This window comes from Lethenteron reissneri, chromosome 43, assembly GCF_015708825.2.
Source record: "Lethenteron reissneri isolate LAM-NWPU_2019-01 chromosome 43, ASM1570882v1, whole genome shotgun sequence".
Lineage (NCBI taxonomy): Eukaryota > Metazoa > Chordata > Hyperoartia > Petromyzontiformes > Petromyzontidae > Lethenteron > Lethenteron reissneri.
The window spans coordinates 5,822,954-5,840,385 of NC_083821.1; the positions used below are offsets into that span (position 1 = coordinate 5,822,954).

The 17,432-nt window shown below is 47.7% G+C and overlaps 2 protein-coding genes and 1 long non-coding RNA gene across 9 annotated transcripts in view; 2 read left to right on the plus strand and 1 right to left on the minus strand.

Moving 5' to 3' along the window:
- Positions 1-17,432, plus strand: part of LOC133353202 (uncharacterized) — a 102,895-nt gene that overhangs the window by 46,951 nt on the left and 38,512 nt on the right. The window lies entirely within an intron of this gene.
- LOC133353199 (phospholipase ABHD3-like) overlaps positions 1-17,432 on the plus strand; it is a 61,187-nt gene that overhangs the window by 5,243 nt on the left and 38,512 nt on the right. For 5 of the 6 annotated variants that reach the window (XM_061569252.1, XM_061569254.1, XM_061569253.1 and 2 more), the window contains one exon: positions 17,068-17,224. In XM_061569252.1, the coding sequence (XP_061425236.1) occupies positions 17,150-17,224 (75 nt within the window). In that variant the 5' untranslated portion in view covers positions 17,068-17,149. Of the gene's footprint in view, positions 1-16,381; positions 17,225-17,432 lie in introns of those variants that run through there. The other variant, XR_009756347.1, reaches the window with a different exon arrangement.
- Positions 2,294-13,929, minus strand: HINT3 (histidine triad nucleotide binding protein 3). 2 transcript variants are annotated; one of them, XM_061569257.1, is made up of 6 exons: positions 13,693-13,929; positions 9,930-10,115; positions 8,297-8,414; positions 5,887-5,956; positions 4,612-4,735; positions 2,294-2,572 (listed from the first exon to the last, which is right to left on the minus strand). In XM_061569257.1, the coding sequence occupies exons 2-6, from the start codon at positions 10,065-10,067 to the stop codon at positions 2,501-2,503; spliced, it is 522 nt and encodes a 173-aa protein (XP_061425241.1). In that variant the 5' UTR covers positions 10,068-10,115; positions 13,693-13,929; the 3' UTR covers positions 2,294-2,500. The 2 variants fall into 2 exon arrangements, with proteins under 2 accessions (XP_061425241.1, XP_061425240.1); XM_061569256.1 differs by having other exon boundaries at positions 9,930-10,158; positions 13,693-13,928.

The window sequence follows — 17,432 nt, forward strand, 5'->3', positions numbered from 1 at the left end:
CTCACGACGTTTCAACTGCAACACAAGCCATCATCATCAATCCACAGCAAGAAAGTTTTCTTGCTGTGGATTGATGATGATGGCTTAATACAAATATAAAAATAAAAATTCTCACGACGTTTCGACTGCAACACAAGCCATCATCATCAGGTGTGAAATCCACAGCAAGAAAATTTTCTTGCTGTGGAAAATTTTCTTGCTGTGGATTTCACACCTGATGATGATGGCTTGTGTTGCAGTCGAAACGTCGTGAGAATTTTTATCGTTTCATATTTGTATTATTTTATCATTTCCCTTCTACGTGACTTTACCGAAAGAACCAAGAATATTTATTTCAACAGTTGACTTTCCGACGTTTCCCGATCATGTGGCCACTGAGTGACTGACCCACGACGACTGAGTGAAGAAGAGCAGCTATTAATGAAACCACCGATGGATGCGGATTGACCAATGTTAATCCACAGCCCGAATAATCCGGCCAAGGATACGGACTGTACTTAATATGCGTGGCGGGCAGCCGCCGCGTGGTGGTACAGATTCACCTGTGTGTGTGTGTGTGTGCATCGCCAACAATGTGCTGTGTCCGCTTCAACAAGATGTGAATCTGGCCCCCGTAACTTGAATATAACTGCTGCACTTGATTCCACTCTTTTGCGGATGAGACGCTCCTGCTGTATCGAGTTCGCACCTTTGTTATTAAGGGAAATCGTGTCAACGTGAATTATATATCGCTTTGTTTCAGGCATAGCTTAGAGCAGTGGTTCCCAACACCGGCCGGTCCGCACGGGTCAAGAAATATTGGGACCCACCGGCCTGAAGTGTCGCACCATGACCAGCGGTACCAGCGGCAGAGGTCGCAACCGGGTACCCGATACCCGTATCCTATCCGATACCCGGCTACCCGTACCCGGCCGGGTACGGTTAGCCGTTTGCGACCCTGGTGCGGCCGGGTACAGGTATGGGTACGGGTAGCCGTTTGCGACCCTGGTGCGGCCGGGTACGGATACGGGTAGGCCGTGAGTCACTGGTGAGTAACCGTTTGTCACTCATTTCGGGTAGGGTACGGGTACGGGTAGGGAACGGGTACCCGTACCCGGCTGGGTACGGGTACGGGTACCCATTTGCGACCCTGATGCGGCCGGGTACGGGTAAGGAATCAAAACCCGTTTGCCACCTCTGACCCGCGGTGATGCCCATTTGGGGGGGCCCTAAGCAAAAATATGTTTGACCCCGCCACCCCAACTCCCCTTTTGATTCATAAACTAAAAGAGATGACAGAAAAGATGATGCTAAATACAGATGAGACAGATGCAGTGAAATGAGGGTTGTCGACAAGATATACAAATGGAGTTAGATGACAGTAGAGAGATGCAGACTAAATGAGAGTTTTATGTTATTTCGATGTTTAGATTGATTAGGATTTGCATAAAAGCTGATAATAGTTAAACCCTATTTTTTAAGGAATCCCAGCCCTCGTGAGCTGCTTGGAGCCCGAAGCGTGTGTTTAGGATTACTCATGCCTAGCGACACTACCAACCATAATTCCACGATTGCATGTTGAGTTTACAACACCAGATATTACTCATGCCTAGCAACATTATCAACCATAACTGCACGATCGCATGTAGAGTTTACAACACCAGATATGTGCAAAATCCATTCCATATACAGTGAAGGCATCTTACGTAACGCTCTCCCGCCCCCCCCAAAGCGTGAATTCGCTGTTACACAATTCATTCATATTCTAGGGACATACGTCACACTTACGCTATGTGTTTCAGTTACACGTTGCAAAAAAAACATTGTAAAGTTTTTTTTAAACTACATTTGAAATGATAAAAATTATAGCAGCCATGGCAGCACCCAGCGTCACGGGCTGGGAGTAACATCTTAGATCTGCCTTTGCATGCGTGTTGCTGCTTCAAGCAGCCCACGGAAGCATTCAAGAAGGGTAATCTTTCTGAGTACTAATATATTTAATTTAAATTATTTGTTATTAAACTCCGTATTAAGTAACTTTGTAATGTTAATATAGTTATTAAGTATTACATTTATACGTGTTTTGTAAATCCAGGGCTAATATAATGAAATGATACTCGATTTTGTATTCGGTACCGTACCCCCCTGTATAACATGTATGTCTTTGGGGAAATAGGCTTCATACAGCGCGATTCGAATTACGCGCCGTTTTTCGGGAATGCGTGCCGCGCGTAATGCCAGGGACGCCTGTGTGTATATATATATCATGCAACCACTTCCTCAATTCTGTTAAACACCTGGGAATGACAAACGCTTGGGTAGGCACATCGCCGATATTACATTTAATGCGAGAGTTTACAATCGACAGAAAACAATGTTAATTCACCAAAGAGCAGCAATAATTAATGATCAGCACATGTCCTTCAGCCAGCAGCAGTGTGGAAACAAGCTCCATATATCCAAGCGAATTAGCTTTAAATGTATGTAATCACCGCGCGTGGATTGTACACAAGTGATGAGCTCAGTGGGCCTTGCTTCCTTCCTCTGCCGACTCCTCTGGAAAGGCTTCAAGTATCTTGATCAACTGATCAGACTGAGGAATACACACGCGCAGCGAGGTCAGTGAAGTGCGTAGAGCCATATGTATTTTAAAATTGACACTCTCTTTGTTCACAAGTGTCTAAAGATGCTTTTTAAAACACATGATGCTTTTTAAAACACATTCCTGCGGAGGGAGCTGGTAGGAACGTTGGGTTGCTCGGTCAATGGCCAGGGTCAACGGCGGCGTGGTGTATTCCACAAATATGCCCGACTGTGAGGGCGGACACAAGCCGGCGTGAGTAGGTTAAACGTTGAGTTTTATAAGGGCACCACGGGGTGACCAGCCCCTCCCCACCTAGCCCCTCCCCACCCTCCCCTCTCCACCCAGCCCCACCCCTACCATTTTTGGATGCACGACGGACGGACACAATAATCCCCTGTGGGCTGGTGTAACCAGGAGGTTCCTACCAGTATAAAAAAAAAACCTGCCCATAGGTGCAGCCCTGCAATTGTGTGCTCACACCACTCACTGATGGAGGGGGTCCTCCAATAGACGTAACTCACGAGAGCGCCTCTTAGACGGTATTTGACCGACTCTTCCATGATGGCCCGACGTCTTAGACGCAAGATGTGGGAGTCCCCACGCTTTACCCCACCACACACGAAACCTGCCGATTGACGAACTCTGGTGTGTGCCCATTTATACTGCCCCATGGACAGAGACGGTGGCCTGGGTGGGATTTGAGAAACGTGCCCTACGAACTGGCGAACTCTGGATTGCAAGTCCGGTGTGCGAATCGTTACCCCACAGCTTCCCATTAATATAGTAACACGTGAACTTGTGTTACAAAGACTAAAGAGTAATATAAAGGTTACATAAACAACCTATGCCTCTCTATGATCAATAAAGTGGCAACTATTTAACCGATCCTCTATACAAAAAGGAGAACCATGGGTTAAAATAAATCATTAAGCTGACGATCTACGCATCAAAATCACGCGAGTAAGAACTGACTTACGATCTGTATATGTTGCCCGTAATGGGTTCAAGCGGCCCCCAGGAGCAACATGGTAGCCGCTGCATTCAGCGCAATATTGGAACAAAAAGCAGTTGTTCCCAGACACGTGGGAACAACTTGGAGCCAAGGTGGCCCACGAAGGCTTTTGAGAGGGCTCAGCAATTGCAATTCCTTTGGTTTAAGAGTTGAGGGTGGAAGCCGTCCCCCTTATGTTCCCATGCCTAAGTCATCGTGTTTATTCAGCCATGGAACGTTATTCCATGTCGGCCAGTTGAACCATGCGCCGCCTACAGCCACCGTCTAATGAGCATAGGAGTGGACCATTGTGGCAACTTTATGCATGTGCAACACCTTTTATCATTATCGTCCTCGAATCACTATCTACCCACTGATGATTGAAGGCCTCCCCATGCCATCACAATGCCTCACGGTCCTGTAATGCCACCCTGGCACCCGGACACCTGCCACTTACTCCTCTAATTTGAAATTCCTTTTTTAACGATACCCTTGTCAAAAGTTACTCAACCTCTGGGACCAGGGCTATGTCTAAATCTATGTCCAAATCTAGCCTGGCATGGATGCCGTGGTGACATCACCGTCACTTAGTGGCGAATGGCGGGTATTGGTGTGTCCAAATCGCCCCAACTGGATCAGAGGTCGCAACCGGGTACCCGATACCTGTACACTACCCGATACCCGGCTACCCGTACCCGGCCGGGTACGGGTACCCGTTTGCGACCCTGGTGCGGCCGGGTACGGGTACGGGTAGACCGTGAGTCACTGGTGAGTAACTGTTTGTCACTCATTTCCCAACGTCTTGTCTCTTCTCACAATTCAAGTTCCTAGAATCAACCCACCCGCGCCTGCAACATGGCTTCATCCCAGAGGTCGCAATCAGGTACCCGATACCCGTACCCTACCCGTACCCGGCCGGGTACGGGTAGGGTACGGGTACGGCCGGGTACGGGTACCCATTTGCGACCCTGGTGCGGCCGGGTACGGGTAAGGAATCAAAACCCGTTTGCGACCTCTGATCTGGATTCGGTCCCCACTTGGTAGCTCTCGGACGCACCGTGACAAACCACCAGGTGTTGAGCCTGTAGGCGAGCCGCAAGAAGCCTATTTGGCTGGCCGGGGCGAGCACGTGGAGGTGCAGATGAGTCACGGAAGAGAAGGGCGGCCAGTGGAATCCCAGCCTGCCTTGCGCGCACACACGTCCGCTCATGTGTGTCGTCCCTCACAGCAAAAACATAAGCAACAGCAACAACAGCAACATTGGACACACTCCGTGTGGGTCCGCTCCTGGCTCTAATGTCTCCCCTAGGGGATTTTCTTCTGTCAATAACATATTTCTTAATTTTGTCACCTGAATGAGTTTATTTTTTTAACGCACAGTCATCATCTCACCCTTGATAATAAGATATCAAGATTGAAAGCCATTACAGGTGCCCTGGTAATAGCTTATGCTACAGCGCCATAGATGTCATTATAATTATTAAAGCGAGCTGGTGGCCTCGGCCTATAGAGATGTATATACTGTGCACAGCAGTGCCGGATTATCCGAGTAGCAAAAGTAGCTACAAATGCTACGGGCCCCACACTTTCAAGGCCCCACGCTAAATGCTTTCAAGCTATCAATTCCGGTTCAGTGATTCTGCACTTACTCTATTACTATAGTACTATACTGCCTTCAACTTTTATGAACGACTGGGTGTTTAAGGTTAGCGATTTGTCGTATTATGTGGCTGAATAGCGAATGAAAAAATACAATTACTTTACTATGCAAGTAAAAAAATTGTGCTTTAATATTTGTGTTTTTTTTTATTTGGGGCCCCTTTATAACATGTCATACAGGCCCCGCACTAGCTTAATCCGGCACCGGTGCACAGAGGATTTGTGTCTCCCTGTTCTGGAGAAGGGCAACTAAGCGTCCGCTTCTGATGAGACGACACGTACAACCTTTTGGAGAGGAAACCCAATCCGTAGGAACTGCGGCGGAACACTTAGGGTTGGATTTCTGACTGTGCGGGCCGGCGATTATCGCCACACTCTATTCATGAACAACGTTCGAAGGATAACAAAGGAAACACTTAATTATTTTCCTGCAATCGAATTTGTCAGAGATATTATTTGGTGATGCTGCTGCGTTGGCAGTGGTGCACGACCGGCACAAATAACAAAACAAAAATTCAACACATTCGTCGATAATGTTGTGGCGCTAAATAGAACAAAAAATATACATTATGGGTGACATTTCGAGCAATGGCCTTTCTTCATAGCAAACACAGTTCTCAGCATCACGTTTGCGGTGTTAGATCGCAAGAGCGGGCGGCCGCGTCACGCTTGCCTGATGTCAGACAGGTCGCTCACGCCCTGTCGCTGCAGGACTTCTTTTCCAACACGAACCATCTCGTTCACTGGCAACGGGAAGTCAGACACGCGAGACACTGTCAGCCATGGCGGCAGAACATTCGCCTTACAAGAACACACATCCACGGAGGGGGGCAGGGGGCAGCGTTTCAGAGTGCCGTTTTATCTCACAGCTCATCTGAAACATTCGAAGGGTACCCCCCCCCCCCAGCGGCCGCTCTCCCCGCGGGCACAAGGAGGCTCAGTAGCTGGCCTGCAAATGGCCATTGGTGTGCCAGTCGGGAACGATGATTAGCTATGTAGAATCCCATGCCGTGGATAATGGGGGTATTTTGACTATGCTTCACCGCGCTGCTCACCGCGGGTTTGCGAATGCAGAGAAACACAGATGCGAGAGCATAGAAGTATGGTACAACAATGTATTTTGCTGCACTTCTCTCGAATGTCCACATCTTAGCCCTGCTGCAGCCTACAGCACTTGCCATGCAGGAATGTTGCCCAAACAAGCACTGTCCAGGCTCAACCGTGCTTGGCTTGAGAGATGTAGAGATCAGGTGCATTGCAGGTGATTGATTGCAGGCAAAAACATGTACAGATTGAAGCAGTTTCTAATCACAGCGAGCATAAAACGTAATCAAGCCTCAATCCTTAATCGACATGTTGCTTGCCATTTAAAACACCCGAGTTCAGCCACACTCCAGTTCTGCGTACAGTGCCCAGGACTGACTCACATATAGCTTGTCAATCACGTAGTGAGCTGTGGCCGAGATTCGAACTCATAGATCACAGTGCAGTGCGCTAATCACTCTGCCACCCCCCACCCCCCCAAAATCGCACACAAATTCACAGAATCACTGACATCTTCTTGGTTCTTTCGGTAAAGTCACGTAGAAGGGAGAGTGTCTGAATGAGGGGGGTACTCATTCAGACACTGTCTTTCCGACAGACCTGTTCTTTACCTGAGGACGGCTGCTTGCGTTGTGGCCGAAACGTCGTGAGAATTATTTTATGTTTTATTTTTATTATTTTATTATTTACCTTCTACGTGACTTTACCGAAAGAACCAAAAAGATGAATCCCTGCAGTCACGAAAGCTTTAAATCGAAAAATCACTGACATGTTATCTCATAGATTTTGTCAGCCACGTGAACCAGTGTAACTACAGTTTTTGCTGCTCCCGGTAGACATAGTGAAATGCCTTATCTGGCCCGTGGACGTTAGTACCTGCAGTGGTGGGGGAACACGATAGGATGTGGAAGGCAGCCAGTGTCACAAGTACTCCAGCTATGTCTACGCCAATTGGCGTGAGGCCCACATCCCTACCCCACGCCAACAACCCCGGTGGAGGATCCAGTGGGGAATGGAGGCAATCGCCACCCCCTTGAGACCCCAACAATTGGTATTGTACCGTATTGATATTAACCAGAGAAAACAGATTAAATGTTAACACGTATGGGATTTTTTTGCGTTAGATCGCGTAAATATCAATGTGTCGTTGAACCCACCTCCAGCGGACACAGCACACCCGTGTACTGGAGAGTAAACCCACAGCATTTGCAATTTGAGTTAGCGACGTTCCACTGGTGATTACAACCAGCATCACCAGGCGATTGCCAGACTTGAATTCCTGTGGTTAAAATGTCCCACACTCCTAGGCCTCAAATTAGTGGCGTGGCATCATCAGCACACCCACACAAGTGAGAAGGTAGTATCAGGATTTAATACCTGGTAAATAACTTCACACAAATTATAAAACATTGCATTCTACTACAATAAAGTATGCAACAAGACTGTATTTACAAAAATTATAACTAAGACAACATGATAACATCACAGAATCCTTACGATCATTCTAACCTTAATCGTCACGTAATTATATGTGCCTTCATGTTAACATATCTAACATACTTTATTGTAATCTCACGCAATGTATGTGTAATGTATGTGGATACATTCATCTCGGGTATTACTTCCTGCTCATCTGTGTTGGTGTGCTTATGTCATGTTACCTATTTAAAGCCCAGCATTGCAGGACAATTTTCACGACAGGAGTTCAATTCTGACAACCGCCCGACAATGTCGGTTTTAACTATCAGTGAAATGTTTCGTCAAATTGTTAAATGACTTGGACCGCTCTTCGACATACCAGTGTGCTGAAGCAATACAATTGGCACGTTTCTTCACGTGACAACATTATTGATTCGATTGCGTCGTGCGGAGGAGGGAGTACGACACACATTGGCACTGTACTCACGTAGTCTGACCCAACAAATATAAATTATGACCCGTAACAGTTTTGTTTATTAACATAGGGCCCTATTTAAAAAAAACTTGAGTTTCTAGATCCGCCTCCAAGCAACTGCCACCTTCGCAGCCGGCGAACTCACCCAGCGCCACGTGGCGCCTCCGTAGAGACTTGCAGTTCCCCACGTGGTCGCGCGGAACCACCAGGTAGTGGTGCGGAGCCCCGGGGTGGATGTCTCGGAATGACGATAGATGCTCATCCTGAAATGACGCACGGGGCTCCGTTAAGGCCATGGACACGCTCGCAAGATCCGAGGGCAACCATTTGCTGATGTTTGTCACAGCAGTGCGTTTACTGTGGGCCACGATGGCAACTTGGTTTGCGTAGAGCAGTGTTCTTCAATGATTTTCAAAAGGTGGGGGGGGGGGTCCACTTTGGCCGATAAGACGTCAGTGTGAGGACCGCCTCACCACCTGCTTTTACATGTGTGTATTGTCGGGGGTCGCACGTCAGCGACCGCACTAAAGGCCACCAAGGGCCGCCTGGCAATGAAGAACACTGGCGTAGAGCAGACGTTCCGAATGACATGGTACGTGTACCACTCATCATAGTGGGCACTTACATGGGCTTCATAGTCCCCTAGTCGTCGGAGAACATCACGCTTGGGCATCATGCCCAAAACGGCCTGTCAACTATTGTTAAACTGCTCTTTGATATCCTCCTCGGATGTCTCAGTGGATTCGTATGCTTCCTCTCCTGACACATTGCAACGTCTAAATCGTTGTCTGGCTAAAATAATGTGCTCATCCACTTGTGCACATTTGGTGATGCACTTTGCTATCCCCGTTGCTAATGGGAAAAAAAACTCACTCCTACCCGTTTTTCATCCTTCCTCCCACTATAAGACAGTGTGCACTCCCCTAGACCCGACTTACGTTCATCCACCTAGTTGCACTTAGCCCACAGATTGTGGGATATATTCGATTTTAATGACCCCCCCTTTGGGGGTCAACACAAAACATTCTTCAGTTATGTAACAATCCACTGCTCAATGAAGGCCTCTCCACATCATGTTCATTACGAGGGTTGCGTGACCTCACCATGCTGGTCAGTCTGTGTCACGTATCACTTGCTAACAGTGTTTAGTGCGCAGAGCCCCTCTCTCCCCGTTGTGTAGTCCAATAGGCCACAAGAGCGAGTGCTCTTAGCAAGCACCGGCTAAGGCCGGCATGGCACACCGGAGCGTGGGTGGCCAACACCGCAACCCAGCTGGCCACCTTTGTCTCCCCAGTGCCGATGTTTACACACTGCACTAGGTACTCATTTAAGGTTGAGTCGACCTAGTATGGGGGGCCCCAAGTCCAGTTCAGATATTCGTCACCGATGTTGGCCGCGAGTGGGAGGTGGAACACGGGTCGCCGGGTTCGTAGCGCAGTACGCTCACCACCGCTTGCTTAAACTAAACTTTAAATAATGTTTATTTTACCAGGCAGGGTCCACTGAGCTCTATAGCTTTTTCAGAAGCGACCTGGCCACCAATGATAGCTCAACGGAGAAGTCAAATACCCTCAGCGCATGTTTCTAAATGTGGAGGGAAAAAGCCGGAGGACCTGGAGAAAAATCCACGTGACCACGAGGAGAGAGACACACACACTCCAAATATACAGGCGTCAGCAGGGTCGGGGATCGAACCGTCGGACCTCCTGCACACCAGGCGAGGCAGATGAACATCTCGCCACCGTGGCACGCCACACCTACGTACAACCAACACACACCTGGTACACGAGCTCGCAATCCTCCTGCTGTCCATTGGCTATCTTGCAGAACAAACACGTGGGCTCTGTGTCTCTCCTCGTCTCGGCTGCGTCCTCCTTCCCGTCGCTGTCCCCATGGTGGGAGCCCTCTGCAGACATTTCCAGCAGATCGAGGCAGTAGCAGCAGCAGCAGCAATGGGTGTATACCTGGGCAAGGAGGGCAGGCGAAGCAGGCAACCAGCCAGCCACACTGACGAAACACAAACACACGCACACATTCAATTGTGTTGTGCAGGGGTGGGCGGGCAGGCGGGCGGGAAGTTCTTAGACCCAAGTCTTAACATCATGAGTTGAACTCGTACATGTTAAAAGGTATACGGATTTCTCGACCACTGAGTATGAAATCTATGCTGCCCCATGGCCGAAGTGTGCGTTGTCATATTCCCCAGATTATAAGACGCAATGACCACCCCGTGTTTTAAAGTAAAAGTGTGGAGCGGGGGGGGGGGGGTCTTATATTGCAGTAGATGCGTGTGTGCAGCCACCTATGGCTAGGTCTCGGCAAGGTAAGGTAATTTAACCTTTTTACCGGGTAAAAGGGTAAAGGTGTCGACATGCCAAGGGGTAAGGTAAAGGATAGGGTAAAGGTAGCTCGGAAGAATTACCTGGTAGGGTAAAGGAAGCGCGAAGTATTACCCGGTAAATACGGTGCCTTGTTTACCGCTAGAAGCTCCGTGGGGCAGTCCGTGGCCTCCATTTAATAAGTAATATTAAAACAAACTTTATTTAAAAACACGCTTTTATTAAATGTACTCGTAATGGCAGAACTCCACGACTCCAGGAAGTGGCCCTGAAGCTTGCCATAATGTAAGAAACCGTGGTGATTTACAGCCAACGTCAGTTGAGCGTGGACAATTAGACCCAAGCCGAAACATAACATTTACAAAAGAATGTTTAAAAATATATATATTTTTAATGATAGAATATAGTGTTGTCATCAGTATGACATAAGTATACCAAGTTTGCAGTCGATACCACATTAGGAAGTGGGTAAAATTTTAGTTACAAGATTTGAGGGAACAACGATGACAACAACGACGACAAGCGTGTAAAATTGGAATCATCGAGAGTATTCTATATGATTAAAGCACTCTACCTTGTAGCATTTACCGGTATAAACCTTGTTCATGTGTAGTTCCCTAGTAATTACCATGTAATCGGGTAATTTTTATGGGGTAAGGGTAAATGGTAGGGTAAAAGGTAGGCTCGTTGCTTTTTACCTATTACCTTTAACCTTACCTGCTAAAGGGTAAAAGGTAGGGTAGAGTGATTGTATTGTGGTAAGGTAAAGGTAGTCTCGTTGTTTTTACCTTTTAACTTTTACCTTGCCGAGGCCTACCTATGGCTGCAGGGTTTTGGTAGTACATGTTGTTAATGTCGTTTATTGTGAAAATTCGGTCACAGTTCCCATGATCACTGTTACATTGCTTTGATGGCTTTATTTTGGTGATTTCGAAAAGTGTTTTGGTATGGCCATGTTTGTTTGTTGTAGTACGGAGTTAGACTGATGGCCTTAATCTAAGTTGTCTTGTGGTTGTTGTTGTTGTTTGACTTGCATCCCACTGGGATTTGTGCACACAGCGTTGGTGTACGGTGTTTTTTCTGCAATATTTTGCAGTTTTTTCTTGGATTTTCTGTTTGCACTTAGTCACATATTCACTTTAAGATGTTTTCTTGTTCATGTTTTTTGTTTGTTGCGGTTGCACCCGATTCAAGAGCCGAATGGCTCACAGGGCTATACATAAATGAACTTGAAATGAACTTGAGGTGACCAGATGCGTACTGGTTAGTAACGGGGCACACGTTTGGTTGTTTCATTCTCTTTGGCCGCAATTTCAGAGAGCGTGAGATGAACACACACACAACACACACAAGGTCAATGCTAAGCACGTGCACCGGGGAGACGGAACGATGCAGTCGGCTCGTGTGCATGGGTGCCACGCCACGTGGATCACACAGTGCCACGTGGCGTGGGAGAGGCTTTAATGCAGCGGTGGACTGAGCATGGTTCTTGTTGTTATGATACCGGTTCAAGTTCAAGTTAATTTATGAGGTATAGCCCTGATAATTGTTTTTTTACCCTTTTATCTGTCAACAAAACTGACACCTTTTTTTTTTACAAGGAATCATGTTTGCATTGACCACAATACCTGCAGTAGGAATGCAAACAAAAAACATAACTCTGATAATGTACTAGGCTCTAAAGAAAGCTGTCTCGGGTGTGGACCAATCAATTTCAAGGACAGTGCATACATTATCAGAGTTGTTTTTTGTTTGCATTCCGACTGCAGGTATTGTGGTCTATGAAAACATGACTCCTTGTAAAAAAGGTGTCAGTTTTGTTGCCAGGTAAAAGGGTAAAAAACAATTATCATATTTTGCTACTGGCAAATGAGGTTCTAAAGGTATAGCCCTGTGAGCCATTCGGCTCTTGAATCGGGTGCAACCGCAACAAAAAAAACTAAAACATGAACAACAAAACATCTTAAAGTGAATATGTAACTAAGTGCAAACAGAATATCCAAGAAAAGACAGCAAAATATTGCAGAAAAAAATCACCGTACACCAACGCTGTGTGCACAAATCCCAGTGGGATGCAAGTCAAACAACAACAACAACCACAAGACAACTTAGATTAAGGCCATCACTCTAACTCTGTACTACAACAAACAAACACACATGGCCAAACCAATAACGCTGCCCCCTGGCCGCCTTTGTCTTCCCGGCGCTGATGCTCGCAGCGAGGACAGTGCTGTACAGTGCAGTACTCGTTTAAGGCCGAGTTGATCCAAGGGGAGCCGGAGAGGGCCCTGCAAAGAGGCCTGCAGCCCCCCCCCCTCCCTCGCCGGTGCCAAATCGGATCGCATTCGGTACTCATTTAAGGCTGAGTCGACCTACAGGGACGGCCGCGTTCTGACCGGTTCGGACATCACTCGCCCATTGACGCGTGGGACCGGAAATGCAACGCAGCGTTGAGTGCGTTAACCACTGCGCCACCGCTCCCTCGCCACCACCGTGTGTAGAGACACAGAGAGAGACACACAGAGAGACACACAGAGAGAGAGACACACAGAGACACACACAGAGATGCACAGAGAGACACAGAGAGAGACACAGAGAGAGACACAAAGAGAGACACAGAGAGACACACAGAGACACACAGAGATGCACAGAGAGACACAGAGAGAGACACAGAGAGAGACACAGAGAGACACACAGAGAGAGACACAGAGATACACACACACAGAGATATAGATAGACACAGAGATAGACACAGAGAGAGACACAGAGATAGACACAGAGATACACACAGAGATACACACAGAGATACACACAGAGATGCACAGAGATGCACAGAGAGACACACAGAGAGAGACACAGAGAGAGACACAGAGAGACAGAGAGAGACACACAGAGAAAGAGACACACACAGAGAAAGAGACACACACAGAGAGACACACAGAGACACAGAGAGAGAGACACGCAGAGAGAGAGAGAGACACACAGAGAGGGAGACACACACAGAGACACACACAGAGAGAGAGAGAGACGTGTGTGTACACACAGAGAGAGACACACAGAGACACACAGAGAGACACACACACAGAGACACAGAGAGAGACACACACAGAGAGACACACAGATAGAGACACACACACACAGAGACACACACAGAAACGTGTGTGTGTCTCTGTGTGTGTGTAGCGGTGTATTCGTTACTCACGGGCTCCAGAGATGATGTTGTTCTTGTTGTTGTGTTCGGCAACAGTACCCCTCGCGTGTCCAAAAACGAAAGCCGCACAGGAAATTGTCACGGGCTGTTTAAAGAGGGCCCTGCCAAAAATTTGTGACCGGGCTCTTACCAGGGGTGGCGCTACACCATCACATTCACATCACGTCCGCGCCTTGGCAAGTCATTAACATTGTACTGGTAGGAACCTCCTGGTTACACCAGCCCACAGGGGATTATTGTGCCCGTCGTGCAGGGAGGGGCTGGGTGGGGAAGGTGGGGAGGGGCTGGGTGGGGAGGGCTGGGTGGGGATGGTGGGGGGTGGGGATGGTGGGGGGTGAGTGGGGAGGGGAGGGGAGGGTGGGGAGGGGCTGGGTGGGGAGGGGCTGGGTGGGGAGGGTGGGGGGTGGGTGGGGAGGGGCTGGGTGGGGAGGGTGGGGGGGTGGGAGAAGTGGGGAGGGGCTGGGTGGGGAGGGGCTGGGTGTGGATGGTGGGGAGTGTGGGGAGGGGCTGGGTGGGGAGGGGCTGGGTGTGGATGGTGGGGAGGGGCTGGGTGGGGATGGTGGGGAGGGGCTGGGTGGGAGGGGTGGGGCTGGGTGGGGAGGGGCTGGTCACCCCGTGGTGCCCTTATAAAACTCAACGTTTAACCTACTCACGCCGGCTTGTGCCCGCCCTCACAGTCGGGTATATTTGCGGAATACACCACGCCGCCGTTGACCCTGGCCATTGACCGAGCAACCCAACGTTCCTACCAGCTCCCTCCGCAGGAGGAATGTGTTTGTAACTTAATTCCGCGGATTAGCAACTGTCGGGAGGGGGGGCCGTCCATAAATGAAAATAATAGAAATAATGATTTTATTTCTATTATTATTTATATTATTTGTATTTCTATTATTATTTCTATTATTTGTATTAATAATATTTTTTATTAATATAAATAATAACAGAAATAAAATAATTATTTCTATTATTTATATTTTTTATTAATAAAAAGAATAAAAATATTAGTAAAAAAATAATAGAAATAATAATAGAAAGAATTATTATTTGTATTATTTATTTTTACCTACGTGACTTTACCAAAAAAACCTAAGAGTATGAATCCTTGCAGTCCTGAAAGCTTCAAATCTAGAATTTAAAGTTGTATTTAGATTTGTTACTCGGATGATGTCCCGGCTATTTTACAAGGGAGATATCCGTGGTGCGTGAGCACAGCAGTAATACAACAACACGTCAATATTGCAGTCCTTATAGAACAGTGGTCGGGAACCTATGGCTCGCGAGCCATATATGGCTCTTCCAGTGACGGCATATGGCTCCCAGACAATTTTGAGTTGAAAAAAAGAATAATAAAAAAATAAAAAATCAGTTTGGAACTGATTTTTAAATACTTGTGATATTGTTTCATACTACGGTGTCATTTTAAAGTAAACAGAAATTAGTTTTGAAGATAAATTTCACGGGTCACGCCTGCATGAAGCTCAACCTCACCACGTATGAACCAGACTACAAGGCCATCAGCAAAACCATGCAGCACCAGAAGTCGCATTAAAAGTAAGACATATTTAATTTATTATACGTTAAAAATACTATATTGCTCTCAATGAAATATATTTAGAAATATTTGGCTTTTATGGCTCTCCCAGTCAAAAAGGTTCCCGACCCCTGTTATAGAATATCCAAAGTGGTGATATCCAAACATAATAATTTATTCTGCGGATTCTAAGTTGTGAAGATGAGTCTTGTAATCCTGTGTGTGTGACCAGATGTGGAGCCGTTGTGACCGGATTTATGTGCTTTGATGAAGGGACATTGCCCGAAACGTCGCCTGTTTTATATTTCCTTTTACGTCCACTATTATTATTTTTGACGAATGAGCTGATGTATTTTTTGTTTGTTAATTGCGCTTGTGCATCCGGAATAAGTTTGGGGTGCTATATTTCTTTCTGGAGGTTCTTGCAATCCGGAGAACACGCTAATGCGTACCGAAGTCAGGCTGGAAAATATTATTTGTAAAATATTTTAGCAAAAAAAATGTTTTTACATCTTTTTTTCCGGCGTTTAGCCCCGGCCGGACAAATTAAGCCCTAAACAAGTTTAACACAACACTGATATTGATACTGCTGCATGTATACGATTAAAACAATACGCACCCAACGCACATTGACATGCATACCCTTGCATATTCTCACACAGCATGCACAACACAAATGCGCATTGTATCGTAGCGCATACACACACACACGGGTGTAACGCAGTAAGGCGGCAACCACTGCACAAAGACAAAGCTCCCTCGTGTAGCCTCTAACGGGCTGTAGGGGCAAGTACCGTGAACAAGTATCATCTATGATGGCTATCACGACACATGCGTGGATGGGTGCGGACAAAACCACGCTTGGCCGCCTTTGTCTCCCCAGTAACGATATTTCCACGTCGCTCATTTGAGGCTGAGTCTATCTAGAGGAGGCCTAGGACCGGTCCAGATAGTCGTCACTGGCGTTTGCAACGGAGTGCTGTGCTAACCGCTGCGCCACCGCTCCCCGCACACGACACAAAGACCCTCCACTCAGCACGGCACGACAATGCGCTTACAGACCCAGCCACCCCCCTTGCATCGAGGACCCGTCACGTAAGCCGCTGCATGCGCATAGCCCAGCCCTCCCCATTCATCCTCTCGATCTCTCCCTCCGAAATCCATCCCTCCCAACATACATCCATCCCTCGGCATACATCCCTCGCTCAACATACTGTACACCCCTCCCTTCAACAAGAACCTCCTCCTCCTCTTTCAACGTCCCTCCCCGCCCTGCAACATCAAATTCATCCCTCCCTTCTATGTCCCTCCCTGCAACGACCCATCCCATCCCTCCCTCTAACATCCCTCCCTCTAACATCCCTCGCCTTCCCCCGTCACTGCGTCCCTCCCAAGCACCACTCCTCCCTCCCTCCCCTGGGCTTGTGCGCGTCTGCAACTGCTCGATCCATGCCTTCATGTGGTGCCACGAACACGCGAGCCAGGCAGAGAGGGGCAATGCGCAGTCAAAATCGTCGCTATGCCATTGTGCGCCCGTCAGGCTATTGGTTAATGCTAATCATTATCCGCATTAAGTGCCGTAATGCTATCCACCGCCGCCTCCGCTGATGCTGCTAAGGAATAGTAACAGTAAATCATATAATTTATTCTGTGCGTTATTATTTCCTGTTGGCCGCAAGCTCGGGTAAATTTCTCTGCCCACCAGGAAGGAATATTGTCGGCTCGGTATTGCGGTGCGCTGTAGCGTAAGCCACGCTGCATGTTTCTCTCTCTCGCACGCACGCACGCAAATTCTAAGTGGCACGCGTATTTTGTGTCCGCACTGGCACGCACAGACGAAGACTGCAGGGCAGAAGTCGACAGAAGATCATCGTCGGCGCCAGAGATCGACAGACGGAGGGAAGGAGGGCAGGAATTATGTCGGCACCACTGATTATCGTCATGGGTCTCCTGGCTGCGTACACCGGATACTACCTGGCCTCTGTTGCCAAGGTAAGAACATCAGCATCTCACAGTAAACATGGAGCGTTGGGCCAACGTTGGTGATCGCGTGCCAACGTTAATGGGTCACTACGGATATCCTCGGACAACAGTAAATGCCTGTGATTGTATCGTGGGTCCCCGCTAAATTATTATATTGTACCGTTGCGAAGTCGAAAGGTACATTATTGAGCGCATTTAAGGACTGGGCACCGCAGCC